Below are 19,932 nucleotides of genomic sequence, written 5' to 3'. Positions count from 1 at the left end.
TTGGATGCTTGCAGTTTCTCCCCTAGGCAGGCTGCCTCGTGGAGTAGTCCTTAGAGTGTATTCACAGAGGTGGGATCGATGTGCTTGTTTTCTTATGTAACTGCTTTACACCCCACTTCTTCCTTAAGGTGGATCCCATATAAATAATAATTATTTATTATTTTGTCTAATCCACACATTGATGTCTCATAGTAGATTTAATATTAATCAACACAATTATTTCTCAAGGTTTCAGCTATAAAGGGCAATGAATAGGCTGAAAAATGTTTCTGGAGTTGAGTTTGTGATATCGGCCGCTGAAAAATGGACAAAAAACATGGGAAATACATAGTGAATATTGAACACTCTGGAAACCAGCCGGAGAGTATTGGTGGCACCACTCGGGTACGTTCTGATAGCTCAGAGTCTTGTGTTCAATGTTTATAGAACTTTAATATATATATTTTTTGTTATGACATGGTTCTTCCTCAAAAGGAATTCTTAATAAAGGTTTTATATGGAAGCCAACTTTTAGCTATTACTTACTACTTATTAATTAGAAATTTTTAATTTTTTTCTGCATAGCAATGTATGCATAATTGAGGCATTTATTTTAACACTCACTAATAGAAGATATTAGCAATCTTGGGTAACAATTTCATAACCTGTTCAAATAATTCTCTGCAGCTATCATAATTCAAACATAAGCCAACACTCTATACTTGATTGCATTAACAAATTGTGTTTTTAAAATGGGATATATAGATTTTTATGTTAACCACTTAGTATTTTAGTGTAATGTATAGATTTGTTAGAACACAAAGATTACTATATATCTTTCAAAGTCATAAGATAATCTTATAAATGAAAGTTGGGTCTAGGAATCAAATTATCTAGCAATTCCTTTAGACCGATCTCTACTTAACTACTTATGAATTTCTTTTCTTAGTAAAACATTGTATTAAGGTTAACTTTTAGAGTTCAGTTATATACAATATTATTTGACTATTGCTTATGTTTTTAAAAGAAAAAAAATAGTACTGTGTATGTTGGGATTGCCTTTTATGTAACTGTGCATGTCTGTCTAGAGCCTCGATCATTAGATATAGAAAAGGAATTGTGTTGAATGAAAACAGTGTAAGTGTGAATGGACAGTTAGATTTTGAGATGAAAAGTATGTTTGTCCCCGTGCACTGACAAGGGATTACAGGGCAGAGAAATTGTTCTCTTGATTCTAGGTCAGCATCCTCTTCCCCTGAAGATTTCTTCACAGTCCCTCTGGCCTTGCATCTCTTTCACTGTCTCCACAGTGTCAAGGTGCTCAGTTGAAGATTTCTCTTCAGTGAGAAATTAGTCATCCTGAAGATTTCCCTAGACAGTGCAGAGTTTTCAAAGAGGGCACAGATCTTGATCACTGACTGAATATTTCACTTTACGTCTGGATATTTGGGCATACATTGTGGACCATTTTCACTAATAGATTAAAGTAGCATTTGAAGGCCACAGAAAAAGGGATAACTTAGGAGTTTGCTTTTCCCTCTCAGGAAACACGAAATGGTAAATTAATCTCTTTCCAGGGATGAGCAGAGAATTTAAAATTATATTCCATGAATATAGTTGATGCATATTAGATATATACAATAGAGATTATTGGCTTCTACCAAGAGCTAATTAACTATAATTCTTAGATCTCCAACTGCTCAAAATTTTAACTTTGAGAGATTCCACTTTTATTAAACTAGAGAGGAAACTAGGACAGTGAGGATGATATTACCCCCAGAGCTTCAGTATCATGGGTTCTCCACTCTCGGTGTAGATATCCATCATCTTTCTTCATTCCATTCTGTCAAGTTGGTATGGCCAGCAATTTTTATTTAATTACAAAAGTTCAAAAAATGTTCAAGTTTATCAGCCACAAGAAAACTGAATAGCTGAATAACAGCTATAATACTAATACTACATAGAAATACAACACTTTTATGAAATATAAATCTTTGTGATTTATTCAAAGTTATCTATTTAAAAACAGAGAGAAGGGGACGGGGCTGGGTGGAGGTGGGCAAAGGGGAGGAAAATGAGGACATCTGTTAATGGTGTCAACAACAACAACAACAAAAAGTTTATAAAAGAGTAAACCCTCAGGTAAAGTGTGAACCTTGGGTGATTATGATGTGTCAATGTAAGTTCATCCATGGGAAAAAAAAATACAAGTATCACTTTAATGAGTGATGCTTATAAGCGGGAGGCTGTGCATGTGTGAGCTCTAGAGAGTATTTGGGAAATCTCTGTATCTCCTTATTAATTTTGTTCTAAACTTAAAACTCTTCTAAAAAATAAAGTTTTAAAAAATGTGAAAAAACCCCAGAAAATTCATTAAAGTGCCTGTGTGTATCATATCTTCTCTTAATCATTGCATAGTTATTCTATTTTCTTTATTTCTTTGGCATGGCATTGTACTTTTAGAAAAATAAATATTGACTAATTCTTTATGCCCAAGTGTATTTCTTCATGACTGTATTTAATTACAATTATACTCCTTTTTATTCTTAGTTATAGTTGTTCCATGGACGGTGTCTATACACATATTTAGTTTCCTTATTCTAATAGAATTTAGAGACTGGGCTAGCAATGTCAACAGCCTTTTCAATAACCATTTAGAATTAGGTATTTAGTCAATATAATCAACAGAGGTTACATTTAAATAAAATTCTGTTGTCCTATGAGGAAAAAAAAATCTAGATAATTCTATAATTTTTTTTTTTTAGCTATAAAAGATTTACATGTAACAATTTAGTCAATATAATCAACAGAGGTTACATTTAAATAAAACTCTGTTGTCCTATGAGGAAAAAAAATCTAGATAATTCTATAATTTTTTTTTTTAGCTATAAAAGATTTACATGTAACAGTGGACACTCCCATGAGTATGTAACACACACTATTCCCTTTTTTCTTAAAACTGCATCTGGGTTATTTTTCTATTAACCTCACTTAAAAAAAGACCTAGATCTCACTGGTCATGATTTTTAACCATTATGTATATATATATAGTGTGTGTGTGTGTGTGGGGGGGGGGGTTAATTTGCTATTCTTTTGTTTATAATATTTGCGCCTATATTCTTGAGATTGACTTTTGGAGGTTTCAAAATGAACTGTTTAGCTTCCTATGCCAGGCAGCTTCAAAATCTGATAAATGTCCTTAGTGCAGAACCAACTGCCACTAACAGTGTGAATTCTTAAAACATTCTAAACTTCCCAGACCACCCTTGTTCTAGCATGATTTTATACCCTAACTATTAGAATACCGCTGGAGACTTCACTCGGACTTTCCATTCCAGGCCCCCAGCCTCCTAGGCTAGTCCAGAATGTAGCTAAGGCCTTGGAGTTGGGGCTCCACTGTTTTCCAATCTGTCATGCCAGCCACACATGAACACCAAAAGTTTTGCTCGCTTCTTTTGGTAGTCAGAACCTCAGCTCATACTCAGAATCAGCTGGTGCACCCAGAAGAGAAAATGGCCTATGCTTGTTAGGCCACTTCTGTAAAGCTCTTTCAAACTCTTTTAGATTTTACATAATCTAATTTTAATTTTTGTCAAGCTCTTCAGTTATTATTATTGATTGCAGTGGACCTATTGCAACTTACTCTATCCAGAATCTCACTTCAATTCTTTAAATCTTGGTTTTCTCATTTTCAATATGACCCAAAAACATTGTTCTCTTTTAAATGTTTATTTATTGATTTGAGAAAGAGAGAGAAGGGAAAGAGAGAGAGAGAGAGAGACATCGATTTTGTTGTTCCACTTATCCATGCATTCATTGGTTGCTTCTTGTATGTGCCCTGATCGGGAATTGAACCCACAGCCTTTTGGTGTAATGGTTAATGCTCCAACCAACCTAACCACCTGGCCAGGGCCTAAAAATTGTTCTTGATAGCCCTTAAGGTCTTAGAATTTTCACTGTGAGACTTTTTTTCTTATATAACTGATTTATACCTGCTTGCCACATAATGATAGTTAACAAATGCATTAAATATGATGAGGATAAAAGATAATGCTTATTCCTGGATTTTAACATCAGTAATTATATAAAATAATTAACTGTAACTTGTGATGACTATCTAGATTTCCTTGTTTTGAGAAGAAATATAATGAATGTGTTATAATGAATGTGTTCATTTGTTCTTTCAGGCAGGTTTCACATGAATTTATTTGATCAAATATGTCATGCCACAATCTGATTTATATTTGTCAGAATTATATTACTTTAGCCATCAAATATAATAGTTCTTATTTTTCCCCATTCTTTCCTATACACAGTCATTTCTGAGCACAAAAAACCATGAAGCTCACAGTTCAGCATGTCGGTTTCCAGCATCAACTAATGTAGCTTGTGATATTGGTACCAATGTAACTAATGTCTGCACCAATACAGGGACCCTTGGAGACCCGGAATTTCCAAACAGACAATTACAACATTGTCAGGTAATATTTGGGACAACACTCTTTCTCTGGGTTATGCTATAATTCTCATGGAAATACTCTTGATCTAATATTTTGGAGGAAAACCATTTAATCAATTAATGATAACATTTGAAAATCTACAGCATCCTTTAAACATGTCACTGAGAGGGAATGCAAGAGACATAGTTTTTTGGGGCTTTTCATTTAAGGAGTTAATGATATGATGAAAAGACAAAAACATACACAATTTGGAGAAAATATCTAAGGGTCAAAGAAAATAAAGTTTTGGGGTCTCTTTTATTTTGAGGACCGAGTAGGTGATGCATTGGCAGTAAATGACATTGTGCCCCTTGCTCAGGTGGAGATGAAGCCATGTGTTAAGGCTCTGGGGCCCTAGTCTGTGGGTGATCTGTCTCACTCTCTTTCCCTTCCTGCCTCTTAACCAACTGTGGGCCTTATGTTAGCCTTCTGGTTCTGACCTCATGTGTTTTCAACCTTGACTTAGAAACTATTTAGCACTTCTGATATCCAGAAGCAGATTTCCCATATTCATGACCCTTTTCTTGTTATTCTATTTTCTTCACCTTAAGGTCTGATCTCTGAGTCCCCTCCGCTTCCACACCAAGATGAAAACTTGAGTTTGATTGATTGATGCTGACGCTTGCCAGTTGGTTCAGTGCTTCCAGCTCTGGACCACACCCCTCCTCCAGTTAATCTTACTATAGAGACAATTTGGAGAGACTCTGACAAAATAAAAGAGGATACACTCTCTGTCAGGAGACATTGTGGAAGAATGCTTTTGATAGATAAGAATTATTTAGAGAACATGTCTCTGATGACCTCAAACAAACCAGACCAATCAGAGAGCTGGAAGTTATTTTAGATGCATTTACTTAGTGACAGATGGGAAAAAAAAAAGTGGTCTGGGAAGTTTAGAATGTTTTAAGAATTCACACAGCTAGCTAGTGGTGGTAATAGCATGGACACACAGGTCTCAGGTCAGGTTAATGCGAGTTTCTATTAATCTTGCCCCTCTTTTTAAAGATTCAAACAAAAAATGAGGTAATTATCTCCCTTACATGAGATGTGAGTATGGTCCTTCCTCTCCTACCACTCTGACTTCCTTTCTAAGACCTGGATGCCCTGGGACCATTTGTCTTTGAGTTTTCTCAGTTGGTGTCCTAAATCCTTGGCCTTAGTGGCCCCTGCCCTTGTGCTGCTTCTAATTTCCTAGTGGGACCTCGTCTCAGCACCCAAACTGAGATTTACTATCTGAGACCGTGTTCCATATTTTGTGACTTTTAAGAGCTACTCTACAAGCTCCAAAGACATCTACTCTGTGCTTGTTTCCTTTAGTGATCTGCTTTCAGTTATAGGAAAAGGGATAATAATGAAGTAATTAGTGAATGCAAGTATTTTTTGAATACTTAGTAAGTGCAGGGAAACATTACCCATATTGTTTTCTTGTTTACTCTTTACAGTAATCCTGTGCAATAGGTGATAGGATCCCCATGAGGGAATTGTGGCTTTGAAATATAATGCAAATTTCCAAATAGCATCATCCATCTAGTGAAAGGTGGAGTTAAAATTTAAACCTAAATCTGTTAAACTCCATGCCTGTGTTCCTAATTTCTACAATGAACTGCCTTCTGCAAGAATGTAAGGAGGATATTTCTGATTTTAATTTTCTCAGCAACACTTTGAGATAGATATAATTATCCCCACTTTTGATATAAGGCAAATTGAGAATTAGACAAGTAAATAAACTTGGTTAGAATATTAATGGTATGGGACTTAAATTCAAGACTTTCTGATCTGAAGACTTACATGTTCTACACTATGCAGTGTTTCCTCTACAATAACAAATTATATATATATGTAAATCTATAAATTATATATATTAAATTACATATATATTTATATATACAGTCAAACCTCGATTCTCAAATGTCTCCCATTTCAAACAATTTGGTTCTCCACCAAGTTGCTCAGGAAACAAATGTCTTTGGTACTTTAGCATGACAAAAAGTGCCTCACTGCCACAAACAAAGGAGAGAATCCCAGTCAGTTTACCCAGAAACTTAGGGTTTGGTAACATCTCAGGAAATCACGCTGTGAATATTTTTGTGGTTTCTTTTTACTTTTGTTGCTGACAAATGGGTGATTAGCACAACTTTACTAGTAAACCTTAAAGAGGCCATCAAGAGTGCTAATATTGCTATGGGGTGTAAAAAAGAAACAATGATCACAGAGGTAGAAAAACTGTTGTTGATTTGGATAAATGAAAACGCAGTTAGCCCGAGACAGTATCAGCATTTTGGAGGCGGTGATATGTGAAAAAGCAAAATGCCCCAACCTGACTTCCTAAAAGACACACCTGGAACAAGTGCTGAAAGAGATTCGTTTAAGGCTAGTAGGGGGTTTGATAAATTTAAGAAAAGAAGTGTTTGTTTATAAATTACATTAGACTTGTACTGTATATAAGAAAGGTTAAAACCAGTAATCATTTGGGGGATCTGGAACTAACTCATGCAATTTACTTATGCAAAAAAATGTTTGGTTTTCGAACAAATCGCTTCTCGGACAGTTTCCTGGAACGAATTAAGTTCAAGTACCGAGGTTCCACTGTAATTTGTTATATAAATAGTATTTTAAAATTTATAAAGTAATTTTACTGATGTTAGTTCTTATTCTAAGCTTATCACATCCATTTTTATGGATGAAAGGATTCCATCAAAGGGGTAAGTATTTTACCCAATGGAAATAACTGGTGGCAACAGATGTGGGATTTCAACAAATGTTTTCAGATTTTAAATTTCATCCTGCCAAATGCTAATCTGTATGAAAAATTAGCTAGGAAATTTGACAAGCCATTAATCAATGCACTTAAAATCGAAGGCTTCAAAGAAGCTAAATTTCTGATAGCTGACAAGCCAGAAGGGGAGGAGATTTAATCAGGTGATATTTTGGGTCACTCAAATCACGGTGTACAGCCGTCACCACACATGTATAGAAACTTTTGATAGTGGCAGGAATATAAAGTTTCTAAGAAGACATTGATTACCTTTTTTTTTTTAAAGTTTGAGATATAGATATATGAAAAGAAAACACGAGAAATTGGTAGAAACTTATTTGTTCCTGTATTAAAGACAGTAAAAGGACCAAGTCTTTCTTAAACGAAATCTTAAATTTGAGTCATTTTTTATGATTAAAAGCTATTAATAGTGTTTTGTGTATATACCATCTTTCAGTAAGGTAATATATAAAAAAGGATTTTCAATGGTATTAATTTTTTTGAAACATTTGGTTTTATCTTCAGTAATTTTGTATACATCCTTTCCAGGTGACACGAAATTTCTTTAGTGACTGGTCTCTGTGGAAAATCTTCCTGGTTTGTCTCTTAGCCTGTGTGATAACAACAGCAATCGGAGTACTCATAGTGTCTTTGGTGTATAATGGGAAAAACAATACCTCCATTGTTATCCACTTTCCCTCAAACCATGAGACAACCTCATCTGCAACTGAAACTAGTTCTGAGCCTATAATTCCCACTACCATAACAGATTCTACCACACCACCCACTTCAACTACCATCACTACAACCACTGGTCGCCCTTCAACAGAATCTACTAGTGCAGCAACCACTGCTCAAACAGAAACCACCACAGCAGAAGGCAACACTTTATCTGAAACCACTACAACAACGACTTCAGGCACTGCAACTGAGGCTACAACCATAACCATCACTACTGCTTCTAGAGAATCCAGAACCACCACAGTAGCAGACAAAACTTCAGCTGAACCTACTGTCACCACAGCAGCCACCACCTCAACAGAACTACCTACCACAACTGCCAGCACTACCACGGAGGCTTCAACCGCAACAGCCACCAGTACTACTTTCACTGAATCTTCAACCACCACAGCAGCTACCACGTCAGGCAAACCAACAACCAAAACAACTTCTGGCACTACCTCTGAGGCTACCACCACCATGGCCATTGCTACAACTTCTACTGAACCTTCAACTACCACAGCAGCTACCACTTCAACTGAACCCACCACCATAACAGTAGCCACCACTTCTACAGAGCCAACTATTGCAACCACTGCCAGCACTGCTACTGAAGCTACAACCACCATTATCAGTACTGCTTCGGCTCACTATACAACTGCCACAGCAGCAGAAAGCACTTCAACTGAAGCTATAACCAGCACAGCAGCCACCACTTCAGCAGGACCACCTACCACTCCTGCCAGCACAACCACTGAGGCTACAACTACAACGGCCATCACCACCGCTTCTACCAAATATACAACCACCACAGTAGCAGAAACCACTTCAGCTGAGCCTATTACCACGACATCTGCCACCACTTCAGCAGGACCACCTACCACACCTGCTAGCACCACCACTGCGGCTATCACTACTACAGCCACCACGATGGCTTCTACTGTACCAACAGCCACCACAACAGCTACCATTTCAACTGAACCAACTATCTCAACCACTGCTAGCACGACTGAGGCTACAACCAGATCCTACACCACTACTGCTTCTATTGAACCTACAACCACCACAGCAATAGCTACCACTTCAACCAAATCTACAACCGAAGCAGCAACCACAACTACTATCAGCACTACCACAGAGGCTACAACCATATCTGACACCACTACTGCTTCTACTGAACCTATAGCCACCACAGCAATAGTTACCACTTCAACCGAACCTACAACAGAAGCAACAACCACAACTACAGCCAGCACTACCAGTGAGGCTACAACCACATCTGTCACCACTACTGCTTCTACTGAACCTACAACCACAAGAGCAACAGATACCACTTCAACTGAACCTACAACTGAAACAACAACCACAACTACTGCCAGCACTACCACTGAGGCTACAACCACACCGGCCACCAGTACCACTTCCACCACATCTACAACCACCATGGCAGCAGAAACCACTTCAAGTGAACCAAATACCCCAAACACTTCCAGCACTATTGAGGCTACAACCATATCTGACACCACTGCTGCTTCCACTGAACCTATAACCACCACAACAACACATACCTCTTCAACTGAACCTACAACTGAAGCAACAACCACAACTACTGCCAGTACGACCATCAACTCTACCACCACAACAGCCACCACTACAAATTCTACTGAACCTGCAATCACAACAACAGCTACCTCGTCAAGTGCACCAACTTCCACCACAACTTCTAGCACTACCCCTGAGGCTACAACCACGTCAGACACCACTACTGTTTCTGCAGAACCTATGACCACCACAGCAACCGATACTACTTCAACTGAACCTACAACCACAACAGCAGCCCCTACTACAACTGAAACAACTACCACAACAACTGCTAGCAGTACCCCTGTGACTACAACCACACAGTCCACTAGTACCACTTCTACCACATCTGCAACCACGATGGCAACAGAAACCACTGCAAGTGAACCAACTACCACAAACACAGCCACTACTGCCACTGAGTCTACAACCATATCTGACACCACTACTGCTTCTACTGAACCTGTAACCACCACTTTAATACCTACCACTTCAACTGAACCTACAACCGAAGCAACCACCACAGCTACTGCCAGCACTATCACTGAGGCTACAACCACAACAGCCACCACCACTGCTTCTACCAAATCTACAACTACCACAGCAGCAGACACTACTTCAGCTGAGCCTACTACCACTACATCTGCCACCACATCAATTGAACCACCTACCACAACTGCCAGCAGTACCACTGCGGCTATCACTACAACAGCCACCACGATGGCTTCTACTGGACCAACAGCCATCACAGCAGCTACCACTTCAACTGAACCAACTATCTCAACCACTGCCAGTACTACTGAGGCTACAACAACCACTATCTCTACTGCTTCTACTGAATCTACAGCCGCCACATCAGTAGAAACCACTTCAACTGAACCTACAACTGAAGCAACAACCACAACTACTGCCAGCACTACCACTGAGGCTACAACCACAACAGCCACCACCACTGCTTCTACCAAATCTACAACTACCACAGCAGCAGACACTACTTCAGCTGAGCCTACTACCACTACATCTGCCACCACATCAATTGAACCACCTACCACAACTGCCAGCAGTACCACTGCGGCTATCACTACAACAGCCACCACGATGGCTTCTACTGGACCAACAGCCATCACAGCAGCTACCACTTCAACTGAACCAACTATCTCAACCACTGCCAGTACTACTGAGGCTACAACAACCACTATCTCTACTGCTTCTACTGAATCTACAGCCGCCACATCAGTAGAAACCACTTCAACTGAACCTACAACTGAAGCAACAACCACAACTACTGCCAGCACTACCACTGAGGCTACAACCACAATGGCCACCACCACTTCTACTGGATCTATAAGTACCACAGTATCAGACGCCACTTCAGCTGAGCCTCCTACCACAACATCTGCCACCACTTCATCAGAACCACCTACCACACTTGCCAGCACTACCACTGCGGTTATCACTACAATGGCCACCACGATGGGTACTACTGGACCAACAGCTACCACAACAATTACCACTTCAACTGAACCAACTTCCCCAACCACTGCCAGCACTACTGAGGCTACAACCATATCTGACACCACTGCTGCTTCCACTGAACCTATAACCACCACAGCAACACATACCTCTTCAACTGAACCTACAATTGAAGCAACAACTGCAACTACTGCCAGTACAACCACCAAGTCTACCACCACAACAGCCACCACTACAACTTCTACTGACAACCACTGAGGCTACAACCACATCTGTCACCACTACTGCTTCTACTGAACCTATAACCACCACAGCAACTCATACCTCTTCAACTGAACCTACAACTGAAGCAACAACCACAACTACTACATCTGCCACCACATCAATAGAACCACCTACCACCACTGCCAGCAGTACCACTGCAGCTATCACTACAACAGCCACCACAACAGCTACCTCTTCAACTGAACCTACAACTGAAGCAACAACCACAACTACTACATCTGCCACCACATCAATAGAACCACCTACCACCACTGCCAGCAGTACCACTGCAGCTATCACTACAACAGCCACCACAACAGCTACCTCTTCAACTGAACCTACAACTGAAGCAACAACCACAACTACTACATCTGCCACCACATCAATAGAACCACCTACCACCACTGCCAGCAGTACCACTGCAGCTATCACTACAACAGCCACCACAACAGCTACCTCTTCAACTGAACCTACAACTGAAGCAACAACCACAACTACTACATCTGCCACCACATCAATAGAACCACCTACCACCACTGCCAGCAGTACCACTGCAGCTATCACTACAACAGCCACCACAACAGCTACCTCTTCAACTGAACCTACAACTGAAGCAACAACCACAACTACTACATCTGCCACCACATCAATAGAACCACCTACCACCACTGCCAGCAGTACCACTGCAGCTATCACTACAACAGCCACCACAACAGCTACCTCTTCAACTGAACCTACAACTGAAGCAACAACCACAACTACTACATCTGCCACCACATCAATAGAACCACCTACCACCACTGCCAGCAGTACCACTGCAGCTATCACTACAACAGCCACCACAACAGCTACCTCTTCAACTGAACCTACAACTGAAGCAACAACCACAACTACTACATCTGCCACCACATCAATAGAACCACCTACCACCACTGCCAGCAGTACCACTGCAGCTATCACTACAACAGCCACCACAACAGCTACCTCTTCAACTGAACCTACAACTGAAGCAACAACCACAACTACTACATCTGCCACCACATCAATAGAACCACCTACCACCACTGCCAGCAGTACCACTGCAGCTATCACTACAACAGCCACCACAACAGCTACCTCTTCAACTGAACCTACAACTGAAGCAACAACCACAACTACTACATCTGCCACCACATCAATAGAACCACCTACCACCACTGCCAGCAGTACCACTGCAGCTATCACTACAACAGCCACCACAACAGCTACCTCTTCAACTGAACCTACAACTGAAGCAACAACCACAACTACTACATCTGCCACCACATCAATAGAACCACCTACCACCACTGCCAGCAGTACCACTGCAGCTATCACTACAACAGCCACCACAACAGCTACCTCTTCAACTGAACCTACAACTGAAGCAACAACCACAACTACTACATCTGCCACCACATCAATAGAACCACCTACCACCACTGCCAGCAGTACCACTGCAGCTATCACTACAACAGCCACCACAACAGCTACCTCTTCAACTGAACCTACAACTGAAGCAACAACCACAACTACTACATCTGCCACCACATCAATAGAACCACCTACCACCACTGCCAGCAGTACCACTGCAGCTATCACTACAACAGCCACCACACCAGCTACCACTTCAACTGAACCAACTATCTTAACCACTGCCAGCACTACTGAGGCTACAACCTCCAGTATCTCTACTGCTTCTACTGAACCTATAACCACCACAGCAATAGCTACCACTTCAACCAAACCTACAACCGAAGCAACAACCACAACTACTACATCTGCCACCACATCTGCCACATCTGCCACCACCACATCAATAGAACCACCTACCACAACTGCCAGCAGTACCACTGCAGCTATCACTACAATAGCCACCACAACAGCTACCACTTCAACTGAACCAACTATCTCAACCACTGCCAGCACTACTGAGGCTACAACCACCAGTATCTCTACTGCTTCTACTGAATCTACAACTGCCACATCAGCAGAAACCACTTCAACTGAAGCTACAACCAGCACAGCTGCCACTACTTCAACAGGACCAACTACCAGTACTGCCAGTGCTACCACTGAGGCTACAACCACAACAGCCACCACTACAACTTCTACTGAACCTGCAACCACAACAACAGCCACCTCATCAAGTGCACCAATTGCCACCACAGCGTCCAGCACTGCCCCTGAGGCTACAACCACATCAGATACCACTGTTTCTGCAGAACCTATGACCACCACAGCAATTGATACTTCATCTGGACCTACAACCACAACAGCAGCCCCCACTACAACTAAAACGACTACCACAACTACTGTTGGCAGTACCCCTGCAGCTACAACCACACAGTCCACCAGTACCACTTCTACCACATCTGCAACCACGATGGCAACAGAAACCACTGCAAGTGAACCAACTACCACAAACACTGCCAGCACTCCTACTGAGTCTACAACCATTTCTGACACCACTATTGCTTCTACTGAACCTATAACCACCACAGCAATAGCTACCACTTCAACCAAACCTACAACAGAAGCAACAACCACAACTACTGCCAGCACTACCAGTGAGGCTACAACCACAGCAGCTACCGGTACTGCCTCCACTCCATCTACAACCACTTTATCAGCAGAAACCACTTCAAGTAAACCAACTACCACACCTACTGCCAGCACTTCTCCTGAGGCTACAAACACAGCAGCCACCAGTCAGTCTTCTACTGAACCTGCAACCACCATTTCAAGTTAATCAACTGCCACAATAATTTCCAGTGCTATCTGTAAGACTGCAACCATGTGGGACAACACTACTGCTTCTACTAAACCTATATTCACCACAGTCACTGATATCATTTCAAATAAACCCACCACCACAGCAGCAGCTCCACTTTAACAGAACGGATTTTCACAACTACTGCCAGCGCTACCCCTGTGGCCATAATAACAGTTACCACTAGCTCCTCTATTGAACTTATAATCACCACAGCAGGCACCTACCACAACAACTACCCACACTACTACTCAGACCACCACCCAATGGTTACTACTACTTCTATCTAATCTACAACCGCTATGCAGCCACCACCTTGTCACAACTATGAATGCCATCTTTTAATTTGAACCTACTGCCATAACTGCAAGCATTGTGCCTTCATCTGAATTGCACTACAAGTACAATTATCTTTTCTATTGCACCTATAGATATGAGTACCAGTTGCATATTTACTGGGCCTGTGATCACAATAACTTCTACTGAATCTACTGTTATAGCTTACAGTACCATTTCAACTTTTTCTTATCCATTCTGACAACCCCTGTCACTCCAGCTTAAGGTACAACTATAAACCATTCAACAAATTCAACTCAAATTTGAAAAATTTCCATTTAAATGGACGTGTAATTAGCATCAGTTTAACAGAATCTCCAGACACCAATACTTGTTCTTCAACTGAATGTACGTTGCCCACAGTAAGTATATGAATCTAGTGACTCAATTAGTGACTGAATCTAGTTTGCTTTCTGATTCAACTAAAATGTCATTTTCTACCTCCACTGCCACCACCTCAATAAGAATAAAATCAACACAGATGCTAACCCAACTGACTTTACAGACACAATAGCATGACTTCAGCTGAATTTATAATCTCCATAACCAATATTACCTGTTAATAGAAAATTATCATCACCTTCTAAGTAACCTATTACAGTGCAATTAGCAATTTCACTGCCCCTTCAAATGAGTGTATAGTATGACAACATTAACAAAATATGCTAGTACTGTAACTTTTCATATTTCACAGTAGGTACCACCACATTTATTGTTCACACAGTCATGCTACCATTTCTATGCACCATCATTTGTACTGTACTTACTACTACAATACCTATCACTAAACCCTTCACTTGAATTTATAAGCACTGTAACTTCTGTTGACATATTATTCAAAGCCATCCATTACTTATTCATCTGAACCAAACACTGCCTCTATTAATAGTAAATACAGTAGATCACATCATCACTCCCACTTGACAGAAATGGCAAATTCATAATGACCTTTTAATCACAGCTGTAGTTAGGATGCCTGCAAATTAAATCTTAACATCCACTGTCATTCCATACCAGAACCTATATCTACTATTGGTAACTATAGATTCCATGGCCATCAACCACCAACATATAACTACAAATTACTGCTCTAAAATAGGATTTACTTAATGACCAGTTCAACTGTCATCATAATGATAATGAGTTTCACCCCTAAAACAGCATTAAGATTTAACAATAACATTAATTTGACCTAACCATTTAATATGAAGAGTCTCTATTTTGTGAAGTTTTAAATAATACAATTTCCATACAAAATAAATCCAATCTATTTATTTACGTTGGAAACTTGTTATGTTTTAATAAAATGTTACCAGTGAAATATGAATACAGTCATTTATTTATTTATTTTTTAAATATATTTTATTGATTTTTTTTTTTTTTTACAGAGAGGAAGGGAGAGAGATAGAGAGTTAGAAACATCGATGAGAGAGAAACATCGATCAGCTGCCTCCTGCACATCTCCCACCGGGGATGTGCCCGCAACCAAGGTACATGCCCTTGACCGGAATCGAACCCGGGACCCCTCAGTCCGCAGGCCGACGCTCCATCCACCGAGCCAAACCGGTTTCGGCAATACAGTCATTTATTATTCTAAAGTTTTAGTCTTTAATATACAAATCCATATGTAATAGGAAATGGATATTCTATTTGGTGGGAGTATGTTAAAGACATGTATGTATTACCACAATTTTTAAAGATTGTGTAAATTTATTTTTATCCCATTTTCTCTTTAAATTATTTTAATTTTAAGCAAATTTATAGGTGTGTTATTTTCAATTTAATAAACTTGTTTTCTATTGATCTTAAAAACCTACTCAATTAAATATGTTGAGTAAATATTTACTTGTGCCTGCTATTTGCTGAAATAGTAGAGACTATTCAGAAAAAGAAACTAGCAATGGAGATAGTAATAAACTTAACAATTTCTATTATTTAGAATTCTTGACAATTGACAAGTTTAAGTTAGTGTTAACTTACATGGTAGGTACTTGTCTTCCACTGAAGTGGAAAGCAGTCCCAGTGAATCAGAATCATTGAGGATGAGCCATAAATCTATATTTTTCAAAAAGTATGCAGATGGGACTGATAACCAATAGTTGAAGCAGTAAACCCACGTGGGCATTGTGACTTGTTACATCTCTTGGATGGGGTTAATGAGGTTGACAGAAATCAGAAAATATTTTTTTAAGCATTAACAAAAGTCAGTTGCCATATGTTGGTGTTAATTGTACCTGTAAACAAAGAATGGCTGTATAGTGTGTAGGCACATGAGCACATGGTTGGGAGTCAGCAGGAAGTGCTTTTCTTACTCAAAAGGAAACATGTATTTTCAGCAACTTAAAACAAATATTTTAATAGCCATTATGCTAATTAGAAATAATTTTTAACTTTTCTTTCAAGTCAGTTCTATAGAGGTACTGTCCTCCTATTTTGGTAGATTACTCAACTGTAATTACATGAAACTAATGTAATAACACTTTATTAAAACTGTTTAATTTTACCTTTTTAGCCCATTATTTTTCCAATTAATGATACTTTGTATTTTTTATTAAATATAACCCTACTGGACTCTTCTCTTTTTGTTATAGAAGACACAACTTTCTATTTTCTAGTTCCACATCTCTACAGAGACCTTGCTTCTGCTTAACCAGGTGTGTATCTGGCAACTAGTAGATAACAAATATTTGTTCAATAAATGAAAATAGCAACAATTATAAGAATTTACTACCAAATAATATTTTTAGAGTTAAATAATCTTCCAATATACTTAAAAAAAATTTAAACATATTCTAATTAGTATTTTTTTAAAAGCTTTTAGTTGAGTACAACATATGTACAGAAAATGCACCAATCATAATTTATATTCAATGAATTATCACCAAGTGTACATACTCACACCCAAATTTAAAAAAAATAAGGAACATTACCAGCATTCCCTGTGCCCACACCCAAATCACTACCTCCTTTTTTTCCCCCCAAAGTGAAACTGTCCTGATCTTCAACACTACGGATTACTCTGATTGTGAACATAGTAGAAATTGAATGGCACTCCTTTGTGTCAGACATCTTTAGCTCAGACTTTTATTAGTGACTGGAGGCCCGGTACATGAATTCATGCACCAGTGGAGTCTCTCGGCCTGGCCTGTGGGATTGAGCTAAAACTGGCTCTCTGACATCCCCTGAGGGCTCCCAGATTGCGAGAGGGCACAGGCCAGGCCAGGCCAAAGGACCCCACTGGTGCATGATCAGGGCCAGGAAGGGACACAGGAGGGAATGCAGGAGGGCTCCAGGGTGTGTCTGGCCCATCTAGCTCAGTCTCGATCAGCCAGACCCCAGCAGCAAGCTAACCTACTGGTGGGAGCGTCTGCCCCCTGGTGGTCAGTGCACCTCATAGCAAGTGGTTGAGCGGCCTTAGCATATCATTAGCATATTATCCTTTGATTGGTTGAACGGCAGACTGGATGACCAGACACTTAGCATATTAGGCTTTTATTATATAGGATAGTCATGAATATTTTTGCTTCTACTAATGATTGCTTCACTATCAAGGTGGTATACTAATTTATTGTATTCCCACTACCATGATTTATTTATCCATTATTTTGTTGGTAGACACTCAGGTTATTTCTGGTTTTGTATATTACTACAGTGCTCTGTGCAAAATTATTATATATATATCTTTTGGTATGTATAGTCTGCTTCAGGCTTTTACTAGAAAATAAAAGCTGAGTCATAGAGTAAGAAAATGTTCAATGTTAGAAGATACTTCCAAACAGTTTCTCAAATGAATTGCAAACTCCCTATATTCTCATGGGCATTATATGGAGTTCTGATTACAGCACATTCTCACCAACGTGACTTTGGCAGCCTTTTAAACTAGTCATTCTGGTGGATGTGTGCAATGTGTATTCATTCGGGTGTTCACACCCTGTGAGGAGGCTGCAGTGACATTTTGTTACCATAGATGGTGCTACAGTGCTATTCTCTCTCTTTTTTCTTTTTTAAACCTCACCCATTAAAAATAATTATTGGACTTATGTAAAAGTCTAATGACTAATTTTTGTCTTTTAAGAAGTGGGTTTAAAAAAAATTAAATAATGAAGAACATGATGGTGGTGCCAAAATAATTAAGACTTACTATTTAGGAGAATTTGATTTATTTTTGTGTATCTCTCTAGAAAACAGAATCAGGTCAAAGTTACTGAGAGGAAAACTTTGACTCAACATAGAGAAGAATGATCTAGCAGGAGAGTCAACCCAGAAAGGAATGTTAGACCCTAGAAAATGGATGAACTCCTGCTCACTATAAGTGCACACACAGGCTAGAGTAAGAAGAGTTCACTTTTATTTATTGGAGTTTGACCTAAATGTATACGGTCCTTTGAGTTTGAACATAATAATATCTTACCTAATAATAGATAAATGTGTAAATTGACTGTCCCTCTGCTACACTCACTAGCCAATCAGGAGAGTATGCACATTAACCCAACAAAGATGGTGGTTAATTTGCATATGGAGGTACAAAGCCGTGGAGGGAAGGCTGAAGGCTCCGGCCGGAGCAGCAAAGGCCTGGGTCCCGGGTGCTGGAGGAAAACCAGTGCCGGCAGCAAGGGGAAGGGAAGGCCTATTGCACGAATCTCTTCATGCAACAGGCTTCTAGTCTATTTATAAAAGCAGAGTATTATCCACAATAAAACACAATTATTATTTAAATGAATTTTGAAGTATATAATCAATAGTCAAATAGTGCATGTACTACAAATTATAATAAAACTAGAGGCCCGATGCATGAAATTCTGCAAGGGCTTGGGCCTTACAGCCCCAGCTGCCTCAGCCAAACCTCACACCCCCTCGCAGGCCTGGCTGGCCTTTGCAACCCGGCTGCCCCAGCCAGCCCTTGCAGCCCCCCGCAGCCCTGGCCAGCCCTCGCAGCCCCTTGCAGCCTCGCCTGGCCCTTGCAGCCCCAGCTTTGTCCGGAAGGTCTTTGGGACGTTCTGCTGTTTGGTCTAATTAGCATATTAGCTCTTTATTATATAGGATTAGAATGTAAGCTCCAATAAAACAAATGCTTGTCTGTTTTATGTATTGCTGTATAAATCCCCATTGCCCCTCAAAAATGTGTGGCATGTACTGTGTTCTCCATAAACATTTGCTCAATGAATTTTAAAAAATTCTATCAATAAAAACACATTTGACATTTTTAAATAACTCAGAATGGAATATAGTGCAATTGGAATTAGAAAAAAATCACTGATATGGGTCAAACAGTTGCTTTTTTCCAGTGGGCAGAGGGAAGGGACAGTGATGGGCGCGTGGCAGGGACCAGCAGTGGCAGAGGGGTGATGGGGAGGATGGGGCCAGCCACTCACCGTTCCCTGATTGGCCTGCCAGTCGCCTCCTGCAGAGGGAGGCCAGGCTGCAACTTTGGCCCACTCTAAGCCATCAGTTGGACATCCCTTGAGGGCTCCCAGACTGCGAGAAGGCAAAGGCCAGGCTGAGGGACCCCCTGAGTGCAAGAATTTCCATGCACT

General features: G+C 40.0%; 1 protein-coding gene across 1 annotated transcript; it reads left to right on the top strand.

Annotated features, from left to right (window-relative positions):
* The first annotated feature begins 303 nt into the window (after positions 1 to 303).
* LOC102259550 (mucin-2-like) lies at positions 304 to 15,709 on the top strand. Its single transcript, XM_014529018.1, has 4 exons — positions 304 to 384; positions 4,296 to 4,460; positions 7,783 to 11,263; positions 11,322 to 15,709. The coding sequence occupies exons 1-4, from the start codon at positions 304 to 306 to the stop codon at positions 14,039 to 14,041; spliced, it is 6,447 nt and encodes a 2,148-aa protein (XP_014384504.1). The 3' UTR covers positions 14,042 to 15,709.
* Positions 15,710 to 19,932: the final 4,223 nt, after the last annotated feature.

The sequence above is a fragment of the Myotis brandtii genome, unplaced genomic scaffold, assembly GCF_000412655.1.
Source record: "Myotis brandtii unplaced genomic scaffold, ASM41265v1 scaffold1163, whole genome shotgun sequence".
Taxonomy (NCBI): domain Eukaryota; kingdom Metazoa; phylum Chordata; class Mammalia; order Chiroptera; family Vespertilionidae; genus Myotis; species Myotis brandtii.
The sequence above is the reverse complement of the archived record's forward strand: the minus strand, read 5'-3'. Positions and strand labels throughout refer to the sequence as shown.

Excerpts from the sequence above, each read along its gene's own strand:
- LOC102259550 (XM_014529018.1), top strand. The coding sequence starts at position 304 with ATGGACAAAAAACATGGGAAATACATAGTGAATATTGAACACTCTGGA. Across the intron at positions 385-4,295 it reads GTATTGGTGGCACCACTCGG|TCATTTCTGAGCACAAAAAA; the intron begins GTACGTTCTGAT and ends TCCTATACACAG. Across the intron at positions 4,461-7,782 it reads GACAATTACAACATTGTCAG|GTGACACGAAATTTCTTTAG; the intron begins GTAATATTTGGG and ends CATCCTTTCCAG.